The sequence below is a fragment of the Zootoca vivipara genome, chromosome 11 (genome assembly GCF_965207765.1).
Source record: "Zootoca vivipara chromosome 11, rZooViv2.hap1.1, whole genome shotgun sequence".
Lineage (NCBI taxonomy): Eukaryota > Metazoa > Chordata > Lepidosauria > Squamata > Lacertidae > Zootoca > Zootoca vivipara.
In genome coordinates, this window is record NC_142594.1 from 20,986,518 (window position 1) to 21,014,350 (window position 27,833).

At 41.1% G+C, this 27,833-nt stretch overlaps 1 protein-coding gene across 1 annotated transcript in view; it reads left to right on the top strand.

Annotated features, from left to right (window-relative positions):
* Positions 1-27,833, top strand: part of ANKRD28 (ankyrin repeat domain 28) — a 91,342-nt gene continuing 63,509 nt past the window's right edge. Inside the window, exon 1 of the mRNA XM_035130377.3 lies at positions 1-119. Within this exon, the coding sequence (XP_034986268.1) occupies positions 93-119 (27 nt within the window). The 5' untranslated portion in view covers positions 1-92. The remainder of the gene's footprint in view (positions 120-27,833) is intronic.

Genomic DNA, 27,833 nt, shown 5'->3' on the forward strand with positions numbered 1-27,833 from the left:
GGCTGCCGAGGGAAGGAGTCGTTGGCGGCGGCGAGGAATAGCAGCGGCGGCCCGTGAGGAGGCGGGGTAGTAGCAGCGGCGGCGGCCTCGCCATGGTTTTCCTCAAACTACGCGAGCAGGTGGGTGCCTCAAGCGCGGCGGCGGCAGCGGCCTTCCCCTCGCCGCCCTCAGCCATAACGTTTTCTGAGGGGGCGAGTCTGGCCGGCCGTTTCCCCCTCTTTGGTGAGGGTGACAGGCTGCGGGGCGGTAGAGGCACTATGGCGGCATTAGGGACGGACGGAGGTGGGTGGGGATGGCGTGGCCCCGCCGTGGCCTCCCCTCTCTCTCAAAGGCTTCCGGCGTGGTGGTGACAGGGTGCGTGTGTGGCTGAGGGAATACGGGCCGGAGGGCGTTGCTTCCCCCCTCCCCTCCCCCCCGTGCGCGCGTGTGTGGCGGCAGTGTGCGCGCCCGCCTGCTAGGAAACGGCGGGGGGAGTGGTGGTGGTGCTGCTGCTGCTACCTCCTCCCCACTCCCTTTTCCCTTTACCTCCTGGCATCTCCTGGCTCCTCCCCCACCTCCTTTCCCAGGTTACTCTGTGGCTTAGGCCTAACAGGTGGCAGCGAGTCGTTTTTCCTCTCCATCCCCCCCTCCACCGCCACATTTCTCCTCCTTTCCCGGTATCCTCGTGTGCTGAGAGTCCCCCCCCAACAGGCACATGCACGCACGCCCCCTTTATTATGCCGTACGGTTCCGCTCGCCTGCTCCCTGCACACACACACACGGTGTATAAAGGTGCAAGCAGACAACACACACATATCTATATCTATAAATGCATTTCGGCGTTCTGTGCTTGCACCTTTATGTACTCCTCTGCAGGCGGCTGCGCAGATTGGACAAAGTGGTACCCCTTTGCCCTACATGGCCATGGCTGAAACTGCTGGGAGCACTAGGAAGAGCTCTGGTGGGTCTCAGAGCAAAGGTCCACCTAGAGGTGTCCCCCCCCCCCCGGGTTCCAGTTGGGGCCAACTAGGGGTCTCTGGGAATGCTGCTAATGGGAGCTTGTTCTATTTCTGACATAAAAAAGGGTTTCTTCCATCCCAGTGTCTGATATTGGAGGACCCCACCAGAAGGAACCATTTAACTTAACATAGACAGTCTGCTATCACTTGGTGTTGTACATGTATCTAAGGGCTCAAATAACATACTGGCATGCCTTCCAGCCTGATCTATTTAAAATGATACTCATCCTTCTCTCTAGCACTTATGCCCTTAACTCTCTCATATCCCAGTGCATTTTAATGCAGTGCTAGCATAGCAATGCATACACTTTTTTAATGACATTCGTGGCCCATTGCTCAAAGGCCTTGATTTGGTGTGGCTTACAAAGGCCTGTTTCATTTTGTTTTCATCGCAACCCCCTGAGAGAGATCTGTCTGGCTAAAATATAGTGACTTGTGCTGTCTACACATGATACCTTTAAAACTTTCAAAGAATTTTCAGTAGTTTAAGGGCTGGTGGGAATTCTTTGAGGGTAGTAGTGTGCTTTGAATGTGCTTTAAAGATATACTGTGTGTACACAGCCTTGGCTATTCTGTGTGAGTTTTGTGGATGAGCAGAGATTTGAACCCAGTCTTCCCTGTTGCCAAGCCAGCATTAATCACCACACTCACTTCTACCACAACAGCCATATCTGCTTCTATAGTTTCCATTTGCAGAACAATATAATTCTATATTCATTTCCTTAGCTGATGTATGAAGGTCAGAAAGATCCAAATTCTGCAGTGTTTAAATGTTTGCTTGTATTTCTCTGCCTCACATTAATGTACCTTTTGTAAAGTTTTTTCCTCAGAATTTCTTTGCTAGTGGGAAACGTTGGCTTGGGTTTTTTCTTGTTAGATTTTAGACTCTTATCTAGATAGATTTGCTACATAGCAAAGATTTTCATTTATCACAGCCATGCTTTTACTGCATATCTCACTGCCTCCTTTTCTGGCCTTGACTTGTTGAATGTTGGCTTGCCTATTCAAAGTTGTTACAGCCTTTTGGCTTGATTGTTATATTGTCTTTTAATCTGTAAAATACATGTTTGTAGTATACTAGGGCTCTTTCTAACACTATTTGGCTGATGAACAATTGCTTATAATATTCCAATATCTGCTTAATGGTAGGTTTTTGACTTGCTGTTTATAATCCCTCCCACTGTTGTGCAATACACATCCTTACTCATAGGCATGAGAAGTACTTCAAATATGGAAAAGCTCCATTGCACACTATGTCTACTCATTCCTTCACTGTGTTCTTATTAGCTAAAATCTTGCATATATATTTATGGATTTAGAAACCTAAATCTATTTTCATTTTAATGTGCCAATGTAGTGGTAGTGGAAGAATTGGTCCCATTTGGGCAGGGGGTGGGATAGAAAATGTATCAAATTATACATGAGGTCAGTATAGATTTTAGGCTAATAACTTCATATATTGAATACTGTAATGCGAGCTTTGGAGGTTCAATGGTGCAGGTAATCAAACCCTGAGGAATGGGAGGAGCTTGGGGAGTTCGATCTGAGTTACCTTCCAGACACTCCCCCCATAACTTTTCCAGCTGGTGAGCCGCCACTGGCACTTCTTCCTGTTATATAGGAGCCTTCGTTCCCCTCCACAGGAAGCAACTTGACTAAATCTGATGCTGTGCTGGCACCCGCCCTGCCTCTGCCTCTACCACTAGGACATGAGAGGCCAGCATGCGCAAACCTCACTTTGCCAGCCCACTAAAAGGAGTGCCTATTTGCTTGGGACTCCAGTTGCCTTCCAAACTACATTCTGTGCTCACCTCGTCCTTCAAAAGAAAGGTGCAGGGGCATGTGGCTTGCTGGTTCAGCATCTTAGCCTGCAAACTAGCCATGCCTTTGACCTCTCATGTAACTTCTAATCCTTGCAATTTATGACGCGTCTTCTTTACCATTCTAATCTGAATGCCTTTGGCAAAACTGGAGTCATGAGTTCTAGCTCTCAATCGGATGGGGAGAGCCCAGGACAAATGCATAGTACAGTGGTACCTCTGGTTACAAACATCTCGGTTTACAGAATCCGCTAACCTGGAAGTAGTACCTCGAGTTAAGAACTTTGCCCTGGGATGAGTTTCAGAAATAGTGTGGCGGCGGCGCAGCAGCAGTGGGAGGCCTCATTAGCTAAAGTGGTACCTCAGGTTAAGAATGGTTTCAGGTTAAGAACGGACCTCCGGAACGAATTAAGTTCATAACCAGAGATACCACTGTATTGTACTTCCTGAAGTTGTTCCTTTCACAAAAAGGCAAACATTAAACATTATGATGGAAGAAACCACCTGAAGTGCTGTTAAGGTACTTTGTGATTGGAACTGCAAAATTCCTGGTATGAAATGGGTATTGGACAGGGTGGATTTGATTTAAATCAAACTGATTTAAATCATGATTTAAATCACGATTTAAATCACTAGTCAGTAAGGCTTGATTTAAATCATAGTTTTCTACATAAAGACTAATTCTTGCTGGTATAACTTTAATATGCAAGTAGATGAAGATTTTTAGAATAACAACTTTTCATATTAGTTTTTTATCCCCAGTTTAATGGGTTATTCATATTTGGACAACTTTACTGTTGTACTTAGGAAGGAGAAAAATAATCATTACCTTAATAATAACAATTTAAATAGATTTATTCAACTGAAACAATAACATTACAGCATATGTTATTTGCTTAAACAAACATCCATGTTTGTTAACTAATTTGGCTAAACAAAAACAATATATATATATATATATATATATATATATATATATATATATATATAAAGAAACTTAGACTGTCAGCCCAGCCTACACATGAAAAACCTAAATACTGTCCACTCCAAACAATCAGAAAAATATTGTTTCTATTCTATTCACTGAACTTCTTGAAACTTAGCACTGAAGGGGTTGTTTCTGTATTCATAGGTTTGCAGAACAATAGGATTAAGGTCTTTTTCTCAACTCTGTTCATGTTATAACATTTTTGCTGTGAAGAAGAGGCATGTGATCTCTGTTGAGTCAAATTCAGTTTTGAGAACTGCAAAAGTAAACCAAGCATCTGTGATAATATCTTGTAGGCAGAGAAACTGCCCAATAATCTTACAAAAACCTCTGGAAGAGCATGACATTGTGAATGGATTAATGGAATTTATTTACCCAAAAAATTAAACATATACAACCTTATTCTACATAATTAAAAAACTAATCTTTATTTCATGATGGAATAACCTTTGGATGGTAATATATTTTCCTCAAAAAGCATTTTCTTTAAAAAAAAAATCCAATTTAAATCAAAAAAATCCGATTTAAATCAAAAAAAAATCCGATTTTTTTTATTTTTTTAAAAAAATCATTGATTTTTATCCACCCTGGTATTGGAACTTGTTAACATAGTGTAGGTGTAGTTCTTTCTTGGAAGAGTTGACTTACACACTGGACAATGGGTTTAATTGAAAGTAGCACTAAGAAGATTGCTCTGTCCGCACAAGTATTTCTGCTCCCTGATGGAATTATCTTCCTTCTCTCCCTGCATCCTGACCCCTTAGAGCCGATTTGAGGGGTACAAGGGAGGAGTTGTCAGGGGGTGGCCCTGTTGCACTAGTGGGACTTGTTTCACTGGCACCAGCTAGCACAAGTATTTAGTTGAATATAGTTGAATTATATATTTAAATAATTTGTAAACTGCCCACTAGTCAACAATACAAAAAATAAAAAAAGGTTTGTAAAGGTGCAGTAGCCTTGGGAGGAAATGAATGTGGCAACTGTACAGAGGAATGGTTGGGTGCATACTATCCATTGTTCCTGGTCTGTGTTGCACTGGGAATCTTGTTGAAGAGCTGCCTCAAAAGAGCCTAAAAATACACAGGAACTGTAATACATAATGCTTGCCAGCTCCATAGGTGGTAATGAGCAACTGAGAGAAAGTGGTTCCAGCTTAGTTCTTATTCCTCAGCCATATTCTCCACACTCTTCTTCTGTTAGGAGAAGGACGGAGGGTTGAGAAAAGGGTCACTCAACTCGAGCAATTGCAAGGCAGTGCTGCTTGCACTTTTTGTTTATGCTCTGTGTGTCCAGTTTGTGATGCTATAGGTAAAAAGTTGGAGTGGTGAGCTAGGTGTTCATTAATAATGAGCTGATCTGCATGTCCCCACATAGGCATGAGCCCCACCTCCTTTTTTATTAATGGTTAAAAGTGAAGTGCCTGCCAGTCAGGGCCAGCCTTTCTACTTAATGCATACTGAACATAGAGGCCCCGAACTTCCTATGGAAGGAGGAAGGTTTGACTAGTCAGTGCTATTTTTAATAAGAAGTTGATAATGAGATGTGATGATGATGCTTGCATTTATAGCAGTCTTCATTTGAACCTTTGCATCCCTAGAGCAGAATAAGAAAGTCAGTTTGTGTCTTGGGGCCCTGGGAAAGTGTATCTGTCTATAAGCAGGGCTTTTCTTTGCAGCTGGAACTCACCAGAACTCAGTTCCAGCACCTCTCCGGCACCATTGCTATTATAAGAGAACAAGGGAGGCATTCATGGTGAGTTCCAGCACCTCTTTTTATAGAAAAATAGCACTGCCTATTAGGGTTCTATACTTATACAGGCTGGCGACCATTTTGTATACGCTTGATTGGTGTGCTACTGGTGGAATGGGGAGTTTTTGGCTTCGGAATAGGGTTGGAACGGGGCGGGCGCAGGGTAGGCTTATGGTAGGTTTATATGTGCTCCACTAATGCATATGATGATCCGGAATGCAACTCCTATGCAAACGGGGAGATGCATGTACAGTACGTATAGTAATTTTCTAGCTTGCACTTCATCACTGATCTTAGAGGGACTTACAAATGATAAAAAAACCTCTAAGCTCTTAAACAAGTCAGTATAACCTCTGAAAATATATATTATAGAGTGCTTAATTGCTAAAGGATTAACTGAGTTCTGTTATCATATAAAAGCATGGATGAATAGGAACATTTTCAGTTGGTGTCAAAAAACAATGTGAGCAGTATGTTATATTCTGAGGCTCAGCTTATGCAAAATGCTCTGTCGTCAGGGGCCCTTTCCTCATCTTTCCTATTACCAGTATTCTACCTCTTGTGCTCTTGGTGCGAAAGGAGGTCAGACTGATACATGCATCCTTATAATTTTAGCTATGTATTCCGTGGCAGGCGTTAATATGTTGGCAGTAGTCTGCCATGATTGTCTGCAGGATAAGTTAGAATCCTGTACTGTTGGCTGTAGAAGTAGAGTGGGAGGAAATGGGACCAGTGTTTGCTTTCTTGAAATGTAGCTGACGGACTTGCAAGAAACTTTAATTTAATTAAACTTTAAGTTTAAATGTAAACTTTAGTTGTGCTTTCTATATACTACTTATATATTTGTATGGACTGGGAGTTGATTTGTGTTGATCTTTGAAAGCATAGAAGCAGTTGATGCATAAACTCTAGAATTCAGGGGGCTGAGAATTTCTGTTTTGGGTGGTTTCATGCTCCATTGTTATGCTTCAAGTTCTCTTTCCCTTCCCACATTCAGTCTGCAGCAGGGGTGTCAAACATAAATGTGTTGCAAGACTAAATTCCTTGCTCAGGAGCTACACCCAGAATTTTGCAACAGAAATATCAGTTTTACCTGCTTCCAACCAATTAGACATTTTTCTTCAAATAAACACTAAAAAGACTTCTTGCTTCTTATAGCATGAATACATTTATAGCATGAATACAAGCAAAATGTGTGTATATAAACAGAATTGTCTTGCTTTGTCCTCAAGAATTAAGCTGCCTTGAAGATCAAATATTTTCCACCTATCATCCCAAAAAAGTTAGGCTTCTGTCAATGATATGTGAGATATGAGTATTCATACTCATATTCCACATCCCCAGATTATCACCAGCACTTAGGTTTAGAATAGGGGTCAGCAAGGGTTACCTGGCAGGGGCCAGATAACTCCCGCGGAGATCCTCCGTGGGCTGGACTGGCACAGCGCAATGCTGGAAATCGCTTCTGCGCATGCCCAGACACCAAAAATTGTGCCTGTGCAGAAGTAATTTTCTGTGTCTGGACATGCACAGAAGCAATTTCTGGCGCTGTGGACATGTGCAGACGCAATTTCTGGCGTTGGCATGCGCAGAAACAATTTCCTGAGCCGCAGAAGAGAATCCCTGCGCTGTGCCAGTTTAGTGCAGCGCGCGGGGACTCGCCGGGTGGGCGGCTCGGTTTGGGGGCAGCTCATGGGTCGGTTAAGCAATCCTCATGGGCCACTTCCAGTCCATGGGCCATAGGTTGCCAACCTCTGGTTTAGAAGATTACAGTAAGTAGAACTCAAAATTGGCAGAATTCCCCTGACAGGGCTATGCTTTGCCCCATGCCTTCCTCACTTGCCTTAGGATTTTTTGCAGTAGGACACCCCCTTGTACTGCTAGGTTCTGTATGCCATGGATGGTGTATGCAATGGCCTGATCTGGTTTTCCTTGGTGGCCAGACCCAATCTTTCACTGGTGGCAGCACTGCCACTTGGGATATAAAGTATGCAGAGCTCCAGCAATTGTGATTTCTTATATTTGACACTGAGCAAAGGGGTTTCCATTCTCTCCACCCAGTCCAGCAGCATAGTGGGTATGCAAATGTACCCTCCCCCATCTAACTGATCATCTAATAAATGGGAGAGGGAGCAATTGTCTAATCACAACAATTTTTCTCCCTGCCACTGCCTCCTGGATTTCTGTAGGGTAGAATTGTAGTGTTGGAAGGGACCAACTCCCTGACCATCCACCCTCTGCTTAAAAACCTCCAAGGAAGGAATGTCTGCCACCTCTTGTGAGACTGTTGCACAGTCAAACAGCTGTTACTGTCAGAAAGTTGTTCTGGTGTTTAGTCAGAATCTCCTTTCTTGTAACATGGATCTATTGGTCCTAGCCTTCGGAGAAGAGATAACAAGCTTGCTTCATGCTCCATGTGATAGCCCTTTAGATGGCTATCCTATTGCTCTCAGTCTCCTCTTTAATAGGCTCATGAGGGGAAGAGATCAAAAGCTTCCAATTTTGGTTTTGAATGAACATTGTTGCATAATACATTCAAACTTGGAAACAATGGTTTATTCTAACTGGTTATTGCAAGAAAACCAGGATGAAGTATTAGTTTCAGTTGCACAGACAGTTGCAATAAACTACAGTTTTATTAACTGGGGCCATGTGAGCCCCAGGTTTACTGTGGCAGGTCTGCTAATGCTAAACCATAGTTGGTGATCCTTTTCCTGTTGGTGGTATCTGTTTCTGTTGGTGGCATCCTCTTGGTGGTAATCTGTTTGGGGCTGTTTGCTGGTAGTGAATGGGATTGCTGCCAGGTGTAGGCATGGCCTGAGCCAAAAATGGGTAGTGTCATCCATTTTCTCTCTTATGCTCCTCACCATGCAGGCTGCTCAGAGTGGAACAGATTGCTTTTATAGTCGGTCTGAACTAATTACTTGGAATGGAATTTCCCTCTTTCCATGATTCCATCCATTTTGCTTTCCCATTCTTTCCTTTGTGAGTTTTTGTTAGCATAATGAAACTAGGTTACAGGTTGTACACCCGAGTGCTAAACCATGATCTGAACTGGGCCACTATGTCCTTAGCCCATTTGTACCGGGACATCTTCAATTGGTCACAGTTTGCCAATAGCCAGGTGCAAAATGCCCCTGTCTAAAATTTTGAACACCTGTCTAAAATCTATGTGTAACTGTGGAGTGGGATCATCCAGTGTTTGGGACTGCTTTGTTTTCAGTATGCTGATGGCATTCAGCTCTATCTCTCCTTTTAATCTTCAGACAGTGAGTCAGTGGATGTGTTGAATTGTTGCCTGGCTTCATTAGTGGACTGGATGAAGGCCAGTTAATTGAAGCTCAATCCAGACAAGACAAAGATGCTGTTAGTAGCTGGTTCTTCTTACTAGATGAGGTTGTGCTCCCCCTGAAGGAGCAGGTTTGTAGGTTGTGGGTTCTCCAGGATCTTATCACTGCTTTCTATCCCTTAATCATGAGGATGCTGGCCTGGTATGCATTACCAAGATAGGGGAGCATATCTTACCCAGCAGCATTAACCCAGGCTTAGAGGGTCTGGGAGACAGGGCTGCTGTGAGTGCTCTAATGAGGACTTTTGGTGGTTCCCCATACCACTGAGATTAAGCTGGCCATCAGAAAGGACCATTTGTTTAGTGTGGCAGACCCTGCCCTGTGGAACTCCCTGCCAGCAGCAGTTGGTCAGTGACAGCCACCCTTGCTTTCATTAAGACGTCTCTGGAAGACTTTCATGTTTGGAAAGCCCTTTGCAACATGAACTTTCTTTTTAATCCTGTCATAATTTATTGATGTTTTAAATTATGCTTATGGATATCATTTTTGATGTTGTATTCCACCTTGCTATATTTTTTAATGAAAATGTGGCTTGTAAATTCACACACACACACTAAAAACAACAACACAAACTTTGGACTTGAGGGCATGCTTTTTCTGCTTTAGAGCACCTTTGCCTTCAAACTATGTCTGCTTCAATGTATGCTTAATTAGTCAAGGTAACCATGAGAATTAATCTTACGTAGCATGCCTATTGTTGAAAGTCACAACACTTATGGTCTTTCTATTAAGCTTTAGCTGTGGTAATATGATACTTACACATTCTAACCTTGGCAAGTGGAACAGAGCCAATCCAGCTTTTCTGCCTGCTTGAGAAACTTGTTTTATTTTACTTATACAAAACCACCACCAACAATTTTGAGGGCCTCTCCCTCTTCACACATTATGTTTTTCAAGTTGTGCTTTTAAAATGTGCTCATGACCAAAATTTGTATGTGTTTATATGTAGCTGTGTATAGGATACTGGTACAGTCTAGGGAACAGAGATCATATCCTATTTGGTTTCAGCGGGCTTATGGCATGCTGGATTTCTGAGCTCTACCCCCTTTTTTAAAAGGTTAGAGCTTTTTGGCCTCACTTACATTCCATTGAAATCATTGTGGGAAGTTAAATCATGACTAATTTAAATCCCACTGATTTCATTGAACTACGATAAGTACAGCTTAGTCTGGAGCTACTCCTTTATCTGCTGTGTGCTTTCTTTCTGTTTTTATTTTTAATCTTGCTATTTCTGTTTTTAAATTGCATTGATTGAGCACCATCTTGGGCATTCTCACCCTAATGCCATGTTAAATTTCAATTTGCATAATATATGGTGATTGTAATGTTTTCCTGTTGTAGATAACCTGTATTACATTCCAAAAGTTTGAGTTTTAGCTTTAGTTGGTAACAGTATTAAGTTATTTAAATTTTATTCACATTGCAATAATTGTATGTTGCTTTACATTACTATACATAGGTTAACACCTCCTTCATTGCAGTAAATTCAATACATATGTCATAATTTGTCTTTTTTGTTGTTGCATCATACAGAATGTATTTGTATTTATTGATAATGCTTGATTCTAAATGGTGGTAATTATAAAAGAAGCTTTTCTTGTCCCTTTTCAATATGGCTTTTATGTAGCTATTTTAACTGGAGAGTCAAACCAATGAATGCTTTTGTTTGGTTCCAATTTGATTTTGAGTGAAGTTGCTGTGATTCAAAGCAGTAAGGGTTTCAGCAGCTAGTTCAGAACACTTCTGGAGCTGGCTGAGTCTAGTTCACATAGGAAAGTAAATACAATTCACACTACAATGCTAATTCACTAAGTGGAGTGGTACAATTAGTTGAAAGCCATAACCGACAAGTACTTTGAAGCATGCATTAAAAAACCTAGAACATCCAGTATCATATTCATAACATGCTCTTATTTTGTACTATTTAATTGCAGTAGATTGCATATTTATTTTGCTTCCTGCTTCACAACCCTTTAAGAAGACAGAATATAAGCCAAGACAAAGACCAAAATATTTGAAAAACTGTACCTTCCTTATTCATTCTGGATGGGGCAGTGAATGTGCTACTTAAAAAAAAAAAGTTGAACCGCTTTTTAAGAAAAGGGTACAAGTTCCACAAACTTTCAAATAGTCTTCACATTCAGGAAAAAGCAGTGGTTTAATGCGGTCTTTCCTGCCACATAAGAACACCTTTGTTTGCATAAGGTTTGGTTCTATCATGATACAAAAAACTTTTAAAAGAGTAGAGGTATGTGTAGTTATTTGCTTCAGATGCAGTTCACATAAGGGTAAATTAAAGACTGTGTCAATATTGGTTTGTGCTGTATATATCCTGGAGAGCTTCATAAACATGCAGTTGCCAGTGGCATCGCTATTTTAGCCTAGTGACCATTTGCTTGAGCACATTGTAAGGTAAGAACAGATATTGTCTCCTGAAAACAACAAGATGACTTACTAGTGAGCAGGGTGGATTTGATTTAAATCAAATCGATTTAAATCATGATTTAAATCACTAGTCAGTAAGACTCTATATACCGTATATTCCGGCGTATTAGACAACTGGGTGTATAAGACGACCCCCATCTTTTCCAGTTAAAATACAGAGTTTGGGATATACTCGCCGTATAAGAAATACGACCCGGCGTATAAGACGACCCCCGACTTTTGAGAAGGTTTTCCTGGGTTAAAAAGTAGTCTTATACGCAGGAATATACAGTGTTACCCGTTTCCCCCCCTTTTTAAGACACTGTCTTATAACTTTTTTTCCTCAAAAAAACACAGGGTGGCTTACTTTCGGTGGGATATCTTATTTTTTATTACCGGTACAGTTTTTACAGCTCAGGGTGCTGGCTCAGGGCACTGCTGGGCTCTCTTGAGTGCTCGACGCTGCAGCAGCCACCGGTTCTGGGTGGTGGGGCGGCAGGCGTCCTTGGCCGGGCCAGGCAGAGTCCGCTGGCTCAGGCGCTCCGCCCGCCGCTGCAGGGCGCTCCAAGCTCCTTGGCCAGGCCAGGCAAGGAAGAAGCAGTGAGCCCAGTGGTGGCGGCAAGCACGGAAGCGGCAGGGACGGCGGTGGATGAGAAGGCCAAGTGCGGGGATGCAGCCATCAAGGCAGGAGCGCAATCAGCTGTTACGCGGAGCTCTTGGAGCGCCGCTTCACAGCTGATCGCGCTCCTGCAGTGCTGGTCGCATGGAGTGACTCTGTGAGTGGTGGTTCCTGTGGGGGTTGGTTTCCGCGGCGCAGAAGTATGGCTTATTTTTGGGGTATGTCTTATATTTCGCAAATGCTTAAAAACCCTGCCATGGCTTACTTTATGACTACGTATTAAAAAAGGGGAAACGGTGTGTGTGTGTGTGTGTGTGTGTGTGTGTGTGTATATATGGTATATAGAGTCTTACTGACTAGTGATTTAAATCAAATCCACCCTGCTCACTAGTACAGAAAGACTCATTCTTGCTGGTATAATCTTAATATTTACAACCAGATGAATGTTTCATTTTTGGAATAATAAATTTTCAGAATAGTTTTTACAGTTATATCAAAAATTACAGATTTGGTTATACTATTAGAAATACATTGACAGATTATGAAATTATTGAGAGGTTTATTAAGTTAACTGCTTATATTTGGGCAACTTTTCTGCTGTACTTTATTGGAAGGAGAAAAAAATCATTTCCTTAATAACAATTTATTTAACTAAAACAATAACATTATAGCATATGTATCCATGTTTGTTAACTGATGTGGTTATTTTTTGTTTTTTATTTTAAACAAACAGACTGAGTTTTGGCACACATGAAAAAACTTAAAATCAAGCATCCCCAGACTTCGGCCCTCCAGATGTTTTGGACTACAATTCCCATCTTCCCCAACCACTGGTCCTGTTACCTAGGGATCATGGGAGTTGTAGGCCAAAACACCTGGAGGGCCGCAGTTTGGGGATGCCTGCTTAAAACAAATCCTTATTTCCTGATGAATAGCCTTTGGACCAGGGGTCTGCAAACTAAGGCACGTAGACCGCATGTGGCCCGTCGGGCTCGTTAATCCAGCCCGCAGACCTTGCATACTCTGCTGCCTGCTTGGTCAGTCCCCGCGCTAAACTGGTGCAGCATAGAGGCCTCGCTGTGCGGGGACTGACTTCCACAACGCGGCTTCTGATTGGCTGCAGGAAGCTCCTGCAGCTAATCAGAAGCTGCGGACACCTCTGGGCAGCTGGTGACGCTGGTGCGGCCTCTGCCTCCCGCTCGGCTCTTCCCGCTTGCCGCTTCTTCCCGCTCGGCCGCCTCAGCAGGAAGGAAGGGGCGGCACTCAGGGGCACCCAGGGGCAGCACCCAGAGTGGGAGGAAGTAGCCGAGCGGGAAGAGCTGAGCAGGAGGAAGCGGCGGCGGTGTGGAGGCTGCCTCTGTTGCCCAGGCCAGTGGCATGGGTTCTGTGCCCCGCTGAGACAGAGGGCGACGCTGACACTCCCGAAGATGAGGCGGGGGCGGCAGTGGTGTGAGTGGCATTAGCGGAGGGGGGTTCCTTTTGGGATTCGGGGTATAGAATTTTTTTAAATAACAACGTTTCCGTGTGCTGCTCTTGTTCGCCAGAAGCAGCTTTGTCATGCTGGCCACATGACCTGGAAGCTGTACGCCGGCTCCCTCAGCCAATAACGCGAGATGAGCGCTACAATCCCAGAGTCGGTCACGACTGGACCTAATGGTCAGGGGTCCCTTTACCTTTAATAGAAAACTATATTTAGAAAGATTTTCCCTCCAAAAGTGTTTTATTTTAAAAAATCCAATTTAAATTAAAAAAATCTGATTTAAATAAAAAAATCTGATTTAAATAAAAATATATATGTTGTTGTTGTTTTTATAAAAAAATAGCATTGATTTTTATCCACCCTGCTAATGAGTGCTTCTGAAACTTTATTGTGATGTTTCGGACAAGATCCTGCTCTTCCCTTGAGCTCTCCATGTGGGAAGGAAGATAGGGTTGGCAGAAGCCACAGATAACAGCTAATTAGTAAATTCAACCACTGTTTGCTCTTGCCCAGGGTTCGCTGACACATATATTCACTTATGTATAAGTGAATGCTGGCATAGATGTAGGATGGAAATATGTGCAGGTTATCTCCTTGCCTGACACCCAATACTATGGGTAATCAGAAGACTGGCTGTGAGCCAGGCTGTGATGTAGCTCAATTCCAAATTGATTAAGAACACATCCACAAACAGGACTTTACCGTAGATGATGGAGCTAAACTGACATGAATCACTGTGTGGACAGTGGGGTCTTGACCCAGCTTTGCCTACTTATGTACTTGATGCAGCACTAGTCTAGGTTAGGTGCGTGGGGTAGCAAACTTGATGTGGTCCACAAAACTGCTTTTTTTTTTCATCAGGAAACTTCTCTACACTGAGATAAGCTAGTATTAGTGCCTTTATCTGCTGCTTGGCCAGCAAGACAGACTGGGGGTGCTGTTGGTGTACTGCCCACCCTGCTGCCCAACAGTTGAGCTGGCAGAGATGATCCCAAATCTGGTGTCATGGAATCCCAGGACATTGATTGTGGGGAACTTCAATATCCACAGCAAGGTTGCCTTGACTGGGCTGACTTTTGGGCTTTGTGATCTCCATGACAACCAGGGGGCTGTCTCATTAGACACAGGGTAGGCCATACCCTTTATTTAGTCTGCCTTGGGATGTGAGGGAATGGTTTGGATATTGGGATGCGGGGATTAAAATTATCTACCCCATTGTCATTGATTGCACTATCTGAAGAAGTTTGGAGGGGAGGGAGATTCATTAAGATGATCTGTCTCTGAATACTTATGGAGTTTGGTGGATTCCTCAGTATTATGGGAGCTTTTCCAGTGGCCAAAGTTCGCTATGGAATACAGTCATACCTCGGGTTACAGACGCTTTGGGTTGTGCGTTTTCAGGTTGCGCACCCCACCAAACCCGGAAGTACCCGAACGGGTTACTTCTGGGTTTCGGCGCATATGCAGAAGTGCCAAATCACAGCATGCGCAAACGCAGCGCTGTGGGTTGCGAACATGCCTCCCGCACGGATCACATTCGCAACCCAAGCATCCACTGTAGTGAGACTTGATGGGAATAGTGATGCCTGGTGGGTTCTCAGCATAATTGATCCTTAGTATCCTGTCTGGCACTGTGAAGCCCAGGTTGCTTCCTGAATATATGAAGGGAACTCAGGGCAACCAAGGAGACTCAGTGACTACTAGAGTGCAAGTTGCATAAGATTCAGTGTAAAGAAAACCAGTCAAGTAATGTATCCACGGCAGGGACCAGAAGAGGAATGACTGCTGGGAGGATGGCAGAAAGAAGAAATGCCCTGGTATACCTGCATCAGCACAACCAGGCACCTTCACCTGCCTCAACTGGAGCTAAGCATGTCTCTCCTGTATCAGTCTCCACAGCCACAGCAGGCACTATAATTCTCCAACAGTTTGACTTCACCCCCAAAGGTGCACTCTTCCATTGTCTCCTGAGACAGACTGATTCCAACCAAACACAACCTGACACATGCTATAGCTCATAATTGCACCTGCTAAATGGAGTGAAAGAAGCAAAGAATATTTTTTTTGCGCAGGCTTCTTCAAACTTGGCCCTCCGGATGTTTTTGGCCTACAACTCCCATGATCCCTAGCTAGCAGGACCAGTGGTTAGGGATGATGGGAATTGTAATCTCACAACATCTGGAGGGCCAAGTTTGAGGAAGCTGCTTTTGCGGCTTCCATTGCATTCTCAAGTTGCTGTTCAGCAGAGCTGTTCTTAGTTGTGCAGGGATTCTTGTTATCTACCCAAATGTGGCAAATTTGCTAGGCGCTTCAAAGATTAAACTTCGTGTCTCTATATTGTTCTCACAGTGGTCAACCATTACCTATGGGGAGCCTGCCTGCAAGCTTGACATGAGCGCAACTGCACTCTGCCTATCAGCAATTCTATTCTGGTTCTATACTCTGATTATTTGAAGGCCAATTTTTATGTTTATAAGGATTTGTGGTGAATGAGTGAGAAATACAGTGGTACCTCGGTTTTCGAACACTCCTCGGAAGTCGAACATGCCACACGGCTTCCACTGAGTGCAAGATCCTGAGGCCTAGCTGTCGGCTATTGAGTTTTGGTTTTCAAACATTTCAGAACTCGAATGGTCTTCTGGAATGGATTATGTTCGAAAACCGAGGTACCACTGTACTTTAAATGTTTATTCTGTGCTGCCTTGCCTCATGTGACCTTACATTATCGTCAGTGTTCAAAATTCTCCAGGCGCCAGGCACGTTTTGTGATTGGCATGTGTCCGATTGCAAGCACGTGGAGATTTCTTGATGCCAGGTTGGTGACTGACAAAGACTCTGCAAGGTAGATTAAGAGGTTGTGATTGGCCCAAGGTCATCCAGTGAGCTTCATGGCTGAGTGAGGATTTGAACCCTGATCTCCCAGACCATAGTCTGAAACTCTAACCATTATACCACACTGGCTTCCTAGAGTGCTACGCTATGGGGCAGCTATATAAATTAATTAGGTAAATAAATATGGGGAAAGCAAAATGTCAGAGAAGGGTCTGAAATACTGTCCTTGAAGCTTGATTTTGTTTTATTCTGGATTGTTTTATTTGATGTTTTAATGTTTGTAAACAGCTTTAAGTTATAGTCTTTAAAATATAAAGCAGTAGAGAAATGAAATGAATAATAATAATAATATAAGCTCCATTGTAAAAATAGTGACTAGACATTTCTTGTGGCAACCATAACTTAGGTTTAAGGTGCCATTTGGCAAATACAGTACACCTAAGATTCTAACACTAATATCATCTGGCGTGGATGAGAATGAACAAGTCTTTGCCAATGCACAGAACTCTTTTCCTCCTCCCTTCTTGTGAGCCATAATTATATCCAGATGCCCCAGATTAAATATAGCTTCTCTATTTCATACAGAATAGGAAACTGTGGTTACCATCTTTGGAACAAGCAAGGGTCTAAAACCATATTCAGAACATTGTTTAAGGTCCTCTCTTGATCCAAACCATAGTTTACTGGCTAATTAATTCCTGGTTTACTTGCACCTTGCACAAAGGAAGGAGCAAGGAAGCTACCTGCTTTTGGGGTGGGGGGTGTTTTTCTCTGCTTAATAAGCTGGTATACATTCATCCAAATGCAGCTAATATGCCATCAAGGAAATATTTTATTTTTGTATTTCATTATAATTCTCTATCTTTGCAAGGTTTGTCTGTGGACTGAGATTGTATAATTAACAGAGGCATATCTGTGTCAAAGTTCCACATAGGACTAATTCATTTAAAAGCATTGTGACTGTGCGATGAACATCAAGTATTGAGTATTGAGGGACATTGCAGAGTTGCAAATCTGCTGAAAAAATCGGGTGTACTACTACATGCTATTGCTTGCTCTTCCATAATCTGCTTACTTAATAACTGTGGTTGTGGAGTCCCTTGACAAAGGATAGTGTTTGCCTAGTGGAGCATGTAGCTACAGTAGGAAAAACCAGCTCTCTATAGAGCTTTAAAGATCAAATTTCCTCAAAAATATTCTTCCAAATAAATACTTGGCAGACAACTTGTTCATCTTGGAAATACTGTATATGAATTAGTTTTCACAAGTATTGCTGTTTGAGTGGGAGTGAGTAAGATAAATTATTAGATAAACTCTGCTAATGCTCTGCATTTGACACCTGATTCTATGACATGTTAGAGTCTGCTACAATAGTTGTATAAGAATGTTTTATGTTATGCTTAACAAAATCTCATGCAAGAATGGTCTGTATTTCTACCACACATGTCCAGTGCAATTTATCATAGTTGTGTATTGCATGACAGCAATTTAACTGCTCTAGTCATTTGTAGCATGCTCATTACTGTGATCTTCGAGTTGTCAATCACTGTTTGAGACTCTGTGCCAGCCAATCACATATTACTGTTTTTATCCAAGAAGTACTGTATATTCCTGCTTATAAAACTACTTTTTAACCCAGGAAAATCTTCTCAAAAGTCGGGGGTCGGTCATATTTCTTATACGGCAAGTATATCCCAAACTATATTTTAACTGGAAAAGTTGGGGGCCGTCTGATACGCCCAGTCGTCTTATACGCCGGAATATACGGTACTTTCATTATTGGGAGACCTGGTAACAAGCGGCTTTCAGAGTTTGTGCTTTTATTCTCAATAACTGTTATGAAGCGTAACGTAATTAGTAATTATTGATACTTAACCCATTTTTTTAAAGCTACACATTTAAATATTGAGAAACATTTTTCTCCAAGAGTGTCAATGAACTTGTAGGTTTGTGTCTTGAGTTTTATGAGATTTACATATCTCTCCGAGTCTTTTAGTTCATTCAAACGAAAAGAAGGTTTTTTTGCCTTTGCCTTTTTTGCCTTTTACTGCTCTATGAAATATTTTATTTATCTGTAAGTTTGCATCACCTTCTCCTTTTTCTCTCTAAATTAGCAAAAATTCCAATAAAATCTATTAGATATTGTGGCCCTCAAAATCTAAAGTCAAATAGATTTGTCAAATTGAAATCAATGGATTTAATTGTGATCAACATTAGTTTGAATAAAGCTCCACCTTTATGTACTTAATTCTGACATACCGTGTTTCTCCGAAAATTAGACACCGTCTTATATTTATTTTCCATGTCTTATTTTCATTACGCGTCCAGCCTCACCTCTTCCTTGGTGCCCTCCAGAACTGCGCCTCTCACTATGTCTTATTTTTGGGGTATGGCTATACTGCGCAAATGGTTAGAAATCCTGCTATGATTTATTTTATGGGTATGTCTTATTTTAGGGGAAAGAGGGTAGCTAACATTTGGAAAAAGTCAGCAGTCTCAGTAACCTTTATGATAAAAAATAAAAATGTGCTTAAGAACCTGGATAATGGTACAGTTCTGTCATACCCTGAATTGTTTTTTTGGGGGGGGGAGTGCAGGAATAGACTACGGCAGACCAGCACAGCTACCTACCTGTAACTGGCACACAAATGAATGTGCACCAGAGAACTGGTGGAGCCAGAAAAAGAGAGAAAATTGTCTTGATGCATGAGGGTGAAGTCAACACTATCCTAATAGTAGAGTTTACATAGCACAGAATTGACCTGTGATTTGAACTGCAGAAGGAAGTTTATTGGGTGTCTCTCTCTTTGGATTCACCTTATGGTTCTACCACAGCCTTGGTGTTATCCTAGACTAGCTTTTTCCACTCCAGTGACTTCCAAGTGTTTTGGACTCCCAACTCTTATCAGTCCCAGTCTGAAGGTCTGGCATGATGGGAGTTGTACTCCAAAACATCTAGAGGGTGCCAGGTTGGGAAAGTCTATCCAAGACAATGGCATTTGCCAAGCAGGTTGCTGTAGCCTAGAGCAGCTTTCTGTCAATTACATCTTGGAGGACATGGCCATGCCACATTGAACCATGCTTTCATGTAATGTGTTTTATGAAGGGCTGACCTTGAGAAAAATGATCCAGATGCTTCAGCTGCTGCAAAATGCTGCAGCCTATCTACCTTTAAATGAGACTGTGCAGCCTTGGATTTGCCAATTGCACATGCTACTAGCATGCTTCTGAGCCAAAATCAAGGTGCTGGTTTTAACTTATAAATATCTGCACACATGGGACATACATACTTTAAAGACCACATTTCCCTATAGCTACCTTTTCACAATCTTTGTTTCTAAAATTGGGTCCTGCTTCAATCTGATTGTGCAAAATAGTCCCTTTGAAGCATGCACCTGATACATAGGAATTATTTCTCTGCCATTGCATTTCAAAAGTGAAATCCTCAGTCTAGGTTTTTTTTTGTTTTTAAAAAACATACCATGAACAGGCACCTCAAAAGCATACTTTATTAAAGAAGTTGCAGTGACATTATTCTCTTTGGTTTGAGACTGGATAAGGTAATGACTATACAGACTTACTGTAGCCTTAGAGTAGAGATGGGGAACCTCTGGTCCCCAAGATGTTGGAGTACAGCTCCCCAGCAATATCTTGAGAGCTATGTCTGTGCCCTGGAGAAAAAGGATGCATGCAGTGTGCTAGTGCCTTGTGTAATTTCTGTGTGTGCCTTCAACATTGAAATAAAACAGATTTAAACTATGGTACCATAATGGTAGACTCGTGTATGATTCTTTAAAATAGCATTTGTTGCAAGTGAAACAATATTTATTGTATGCAATAAAACTGATTTAAAATGCAGCTTTAAACTTTAACCTTATTTTGTCTCTTCTATCCTCCCCTCCCAAATTACGCCCCCTCCCATATGCTTTTCTCTAAGTAGATCTTGTTGGGTTGGGGGACATGAAGCAGGGGATCAGTACTGCCTCCTGTTCCGTTTCTTTCCTCTTCATACACATGGTGGTTCTGCAGCCACATTTTAGTTAACAATAAGACTTTGCTTTTGGTTTTTAAACCGTGTTTTCTTTTTGTATTGTGCCACCATGTGGCTCAACTATAAACTACTGTCATATAAGCCAAATAAAAATAAAGGAATCTGATATGACATGTAAACTGTTTGGAGTAAATGCTGATATAAAACTGAATCAATGGACTAGTTCAGGCATCCCCAAACTTCGGCCCTCCAGATGTTTTGGACTACAATCCCCATCATCCCTGATCCTGTTGCTAGAGATCACGGGAGTTGTAGGCCAAAACATCTGGAGGGCCACAGTTTTGGGGATGCCTGGACTAGTTTCTCTAACTGCTGAAAATGGGTATTTCTAAAGTACTTGTTGGCTGATCAGTAATTGTTCAGACTACAGTCATACCTTGGTTTAAGTACGCCTTGGTTTGAGTATTTTCAGTTTAAGTACTCTGCGGACCTGTCTGGAACGGATTAATCCACTTTCCATTACTTTCAATGGGAAAGTTCGCTTCAGGTTAAGTACGCTTCAGGTTAAGTACGGACTTCCAGAACCAATTACACTTCTACCTCGGGTTAAGTACGCTTCAGGTTGAGTACTCTGCGGACCCGTCTAGAACAGATTAATCCACTTTCCATTACTTTCAGTGGGAAAGTTCGCTTCAGGTTCAGTACGCTTCAGGTTAAGTACAGACTTCCGGAACCAATTGTGTTTGTAAACCGAGGTACCACTGTAGTCAGAACTGCATTATGAAAGCTCTTGGAAGGTCCCTTTTTTATAGCAAATTTGGGTTCTTAAATTATAGAATTTAACATTGGTTTCTGCAGTATCCTTTAATTTCCTGTTGTTTCATACTATTGTTGAAAAGAACCTAGAAATGTAACTTTAGATGTTGCAATATTTTTTCTATTAGTTTAGCTACACAAGTCTGTATCTGCAGATAGGTTGAAGCCGTGACTTCATTTGGATTTCTGTTTTGGATTAACTGCATTTTATTGTACCATCTGAACTTTTGTTTGACATTGGTTTGTTTTAACAAGCCATAGTTAAGATTATGGTCTAGGTTCAAATATAACAAGCTGCCCTTAATTGAAAATGGAAGTGAATGCTTCTGAACTACTTTTCATAGACATGCAAAAGGAGTAGGGTTTCCAGACTCAATAGAGGACAGGGCTTCTGTGCCTTTAATTGCCCTGCTCTCTTTTGAGTCTGGAAACCTTAAAGAGAAACCAGCAGACCCTTTGCTTGGAAATTTAAAAAAAGGGTCTGCTGGTTTCTCTTTAAGGTTTTCAGACTCAAAAGGGAGCAGGGCAATTAAAGGCACAGAAGTCCTGTCCTCTATTGAGTCTGGCAACCCTAAAAAGGAGGAGTGAGGATGAGGAAGCATGTTAACCTATGGCTTGCTGCAAGTTGTTTTTGTAATGCTAACTGGTTGTTTAGGATTACATCTGAATGAGACTATAATGTTAGAGTTAATTCCCCTGATAGCCTAATGCTAATCTTGGAATTTAAATACCTTGGCTCAGGGGTCAGCAAACTTTTTCAGCAGGGGGCCGGTCCACTGTCCCTCAGACCTTGGGGGGGGGCCGACTATATTTTGAAAAATAATAATGAATTAATTCATATGCCCCACAAATATCCCAGAGATGCATTTTAAATAAAAGCACACATTATATGCATGTAAAAACACCAGGCAGGCCCCACAAATAACCTGTTGTTGTTTAGTCGTGTCCGACTCTTCATGACCCCATGGACCAGAGCACGCCAGGCACTCTTGTCTTCCACTGCCTCCCGCAGTTTGGTCAGACTCATGTTCATAGCTTTGAGAACACTGTCTAACCACCTCGTCCTCTCTCGTCCACCTGGAGAAGGAACTGGCAAACCACTCCAGTATTTTGCCAAGAAAACTCCATGGACAAATAACCTAGAGATGCATTTTAAATAAAAGCACACATTCTACTCATGTAAAAACACGCTGACTCCCAGACCACCCGTGGGCCGGATTTAGAAGGTGATTGGGCCAGATCTGGCCCCCAGGCCTTAGTTTGCCTACCCATGCTTGGCTAGTATGCTAGGCTTATTAATTTATACCCATCAAGTATTAAGTGATCATAGATGGAACCATTCAGGTTGGCCCTTACCAACATGTACATTTGTTGCTGTTTTGGCAGTTTTAACTCTGGGCCTGCCTGGTGGGTAATAATGCTTCTTCTGATCAGTGTTAAGATTGTGGATATAGGAGGGCATGTCACCAAAATTTTGGAATGCATTACATATTTTTTATGTGAAAATGGCTTCCACCAGCCACCTCATATTAGTCTGAGCGTTTTTAAAAGTGACTTCTATGATTTGAGGGACAGTGAAGAGCTGGAGGACACTCATACCATGGAAAAGTAGGGGGCAAATGGCGCAAATAATATAATGGGGCTTGTTAGTATGAGGTAGAGTTAAACACCACAACCTAACTATACTTTACCCAGCCCTTTTGTAGTAGTCAGCCACTTCGCTAGTTGTATGTTCTGTGATTGACCTATATGAGAGGCAGGGGTGGCTAATTCAGAGATTCATTTCCTCTGCCTTTCTCATCAATGAACATTTAGGCAGCTGCTTTGAACATTTGGCACCTATACTGGACAAAGAAATAGGATCATTATTTTTTGTGTTAAGTGTATGTTGCAAGTTATTTTAGATTATTTTTTGGACTTTTCACTGATGCCTCCTATATATAGTGTAAAGTAAGACACTCGCATTCAAATGTCCTGCAGCTTTTAATTTTCTGTTTCCAAGAGAGTTTCCTGTTTTACTATGTGTGAATTTTTAAGTTTTGGTGCATGTACTGTACTTGCAGACTCTAGTGATTATCATGCTGTTACAAAGTTGCTCTGAAGAACAATGTCTTAATTGCACAATCTTAAATTGAAATTTCAGATACAGTACTGTTTAGAGTGGCTTGCTTCTTTTCTTTCAGGCAACATTAATTAGCTAGAGACATGATATTTTAAAATCAGGCTTTTAAATATAGATGGGAAGAAGAGGATTGTTCTGGGTTGGTAATTAGCAAATCTGTCTGGAATTGTCAGCCTGTATTTCAGTTTATCCATAGATGTAATTATTGGAATTGTTTGCTAGAGTGGATTTAACATTCTGATTTTGTACCCCAGGGGGCAGTAGTTTACTTTGTATAGTGGCTTTTTCATTAGCTAGTGAAACTGTGCTAAAACATATGCATTCAAAACTTGCGTTAGATTATGGATTTTTACACACAGAACCCAACAATTGAATAGAAACCTATATATTAAGAAATCTCTAGAGACTATTACTGCAGAAGTGGCACTGTGTCATAATGACCTCTGTTGTGAGGCTGAGATAATAGGCTGGTTTTAAACTAGTGATTTAGATGAACTTTCTGTTTGAAATGTTTGCATTTTTAAAAAAATGCCATTGAAGGATAGTTTACACCTTAAGATTGGTCGTAACTGTTAAACTTTAATTTATGTATAACTCAACATACACAACAGATTTATACACATCTAATTTGTACAGTCAGTTCACATTATAAACTACTTCCAACTAATGCATGCTATCAGCCTTTCCTATAGAATGTTTTGATGGAGTCTCATGATAGGACGAAATTTTTTGTTACATGTCAGGACAAGAAGCATCCTTTTTATCGCTCACTATCAGAATAGCCAGCCCTTTGTGGGTTCCATCTCCAAAGTAGATTTAGGGATTTCAAATCCAGACATTAATCATGGAATAGGTACTCATTTCAAAGACATAAATTTCTTTTCAATGCAGTCCCTAAAGAGGCTGACAGCAACAACAAATAGCTGTGGGACAACACATGAGAATGTTGGTCACTCCAGATAGAGAGAGTTGTGTTAGGTCAGGTCCATCCATCTCCGTTTCCCCAGGTTTCGATTATGCAGATCAGGTCAATCTGTTCGTCCACAATAACATTATGGATCTTAGGAACTGGGTTAGTGAAACACCACCATCAGACCTCCAGTGATACCACAGGTAGGAGCAGGGTGGATTTGATTTAAATCAAACTGATTTGATTTAAATCAAATCACAATTTAAATCACTAGTCAGTAAGGCTTGATTTAAATCAGTTTTCTACATAAAGACTAATTCTTGCTGGTATAACTTTAATATGCAAGTAGATGAAGATTTTTAGAATAACAACTTTTCATATTAGTTTTTTATCCCCAGTTTAATAGGTTAATCATTCATATTTGGACAACTTTACTGTTGTACTTAGGAAGGAGAAAAATAATCATTACCTTAATAATAACAATTTAAATAGATTTATTCAACTGAAACAATAACATTACAGCATATGTTATTTGCTTAAACAAACATCCATGTTTGTTAACTTATTCGGCTAAACAAAATATATATATTTTAAGAAACTTAGACTGTCAGCCCAGCCTACAAATGAAAAACTTAAATACTGTCCACTCCCAACAATCAGAAAAATATTGTTTCTATTCTATTCACTGAACTTCTTGAAACTTAGCACTGAAGGGGTTGTTTCTGTATTCATAGGTTTGTAGAACAATAGGATTAAGGTGTTTTTCTCAACTCTGTTCATGTTATAACATTTTTGCTGGGAAGAAGAGGCATGTGATCTCTGTTGAGTCAAATTCAGTTTTGAGAACTGCAAAAGTAAACCAAGCACCTGTGATAATATCTTGTAGGCAGAGAAACTGCCCAATAATCTTACAAAAACCTCTGGAAGAGCATGACATTGTGAATGGATTAATGGAATTCATTTACCCCCAAAATTAAACATATACAACCTTATTCTACATAATTAAAAAACTAATCTTTATTTCACCACCTTTGGGTGGTAATATATTTTCCTCAAAAAGCATTTTATTTAAAAAAAATCCAATTTAAATAAAAATCGATTTAAATAAAAAAAATCCAATTTAAATAAAAAAATCCAATTTTTTATTTTATTTTTTTAAAAAACATTGCTTTTTATTCACCCTGGGTAGGAGGTCAGAGCGAGCAACAGAATGCAAGCTTCTGTAAGCCTCCCTCTGACCAAGCCATCATCTAGCCCAGGCATCCCCAAACTGCGGCCCTCCGGATGTTTTTGGCCTACAACTCCCATGATCCCTAGCTAACAGAACCAGTGGTCAGGGATTATGGGAACTGTAGTCCAAAACATCTGGAGGGCCGAAGTTTGGGGATGCCTGATCTAGCCTCACTTACCTCTGCCTCCAGTCACTGGAATAGTTGATATCCCTGAGACTTCCTTGCAAGGTCTCCCTCCCAGGCACATTTTTCAAGGACTCTCTCCTCCATAACCATATACGGTACCACCCCAGGAGCTCACAAAAATAGCAGTGCAGGCCGTAAAAGGAACCATATATTAACAGTATCATCAGCACCTCAACATCCAACATACCATCTCAGGACTATTTAATTGCTCATCTTCTAACATTGTGTATGCCATCAAATGCCAACAGTGCCCTTCAGCTCTCTATATTGGACAAACAGGCCAAACCCTACGCCAAAGGATAAATGGACATAAATCTGACATCAGGAACCATAAGACAGAGAAACCAGTAGGAGAACACTTCAATCTCCCAGGACATTCTATACAAAATCTCAAAGCAGCTGTTTTATTACAGAAAAATTTCAGGAACAGACTGGAAAGAGAAGTTGCTGAATTGGAACTCATTACCAAGCTTAAAACCATGGAGCCACCTGGGATGAATAAAGACATCGGATTCTTATCTCATTATGCATGATCAAGCTTTCTTTAGCGCCTCAGCCCTTGCTCCCCCCCCCCGGACTAATTGCAGTCATCAGCAGTCGTTAACAGCCATCTACAGGTTTACCACTCCCATCAGCTCATCACCCATTCCCACCTACCCCCCCCCCCCTGTATATACATAAGGGTCTGACACTTCTGTTTCAAGTGTATCTGAAGAAGTGTGCATGCACACGAAAACTCATACCAGAATAAAAACTTAGTTGGTCTTTAAGGTGCTACTGAAGGAATTTTTTTATTTTGCATCAGCACCTCAGTTAACTATATACTGAGAAATATCAGTGGCATTCACATTACAGATTGAATTTATTATTGGTTTTGAAATGTAGCAGTGATCTAGCTAGCACAATTGTCTTCTGAAATTATTTGGTGAGAAGGATTGGGTAAAGAATAAACCAAGAACAGCACCTGAGTTTAGCCATAATGTAGACAGTAAATAAAGACATGTAATTTATTCCTGTTCCGTATGTTTACTAATTCGTAAGCATGTACCATGAACCCCAGAGAGTCAGATTTATACTGTTCTTACTCACTTGAACTGGATTTTAAATATTCTTTCTGCTTCCAAAGCATTACTGGTATAGGGCTACATATTCGTGATGAACCTGAATCTCCCCTAAGGATTTTTAAATAAATAATTAGGCACCATGCATCTGATTTAATTATTAACCTTGACCCTGGCTAGTTTTGCAAAGTCAGATTGTGCAGATGTAGTGATGATGAGTAATTCTTGCAGGAGTCACATTTTTTAGATAAAAAAATGGTATCCATGGAAACTGTAATTCAATTCTTTCACATATGCAGTATGTCTGTTCCTAACCGCTAGAACAACAAATAGCATGTATGATTAGCAACCTAGTTATTTCCTGACATCTTAATGCATATGAATTTTGAGAAATGTATTCATTTGCCTTTGGCCAAATCTATAAGACATTTTTTAGAAAATATTTTGAGAGCTAAAATTCACAAAACAACAATTGGAAAAAACAGCCTCCCTCTGTCTTTTTTGGGGTCTTTCATTAAGGATCTTATTTTGGAGTTCTCTTCCGCAGAAAACTCTTTGTCAAACAGGCAGCATTTGTATTTGTACCTTTTGTAATTAAAAAGACTCATGTATATTATTTGACAATAAACTTCTGGAAACAAAACAATCTGAATTTTTATGTCCTTGAACAAGAGTGTGTTTGTAATTTCCAGGATGGAAGAAAGAACTAGAAAATAGTGTCCAAAAAGGAAAACATAGCATCTCCTCTCTTTTGAGGTGGTAAAGAAACCTGGATAGATTTCTCTAGTCACCTGATTTTTGCTGATCTATTAATATCCTTCAAACCTGGATGCTTAACAGTGCAATCCTATAAATATCTGCTCGGATGTAAGCCACATTGAGCTCAGTGGGATTTACTCCTAGGTAAGTTCATATAGAATTGCAGCTTAGGTAACTTTGCCATGTGCTCAGTTCTGAAAACTATTTTGTCATACGTATATTCTAAGAAAGAATGGGTTAGATCTCATAAGTTTGCTTTTCCTCTGAATAATGTAACGGAAGATATTACGTTGCCAAAGAGGCTGGAGTTGGAAATGCCCTATACCAGCGATGAGTCACTGCTGAAGATTTTAAATAGTTGTAATCAGTGTGTTGTCCACACCCTTCCACAGACCAGAATAATATGAATCATTTTCTTCTGTGTTTCCTAAATAGTTTGAGAGGAAGTAGCATGTATTCCTGTAATAAGTTGTAAAACGCTGGTGGAATCCTCCCA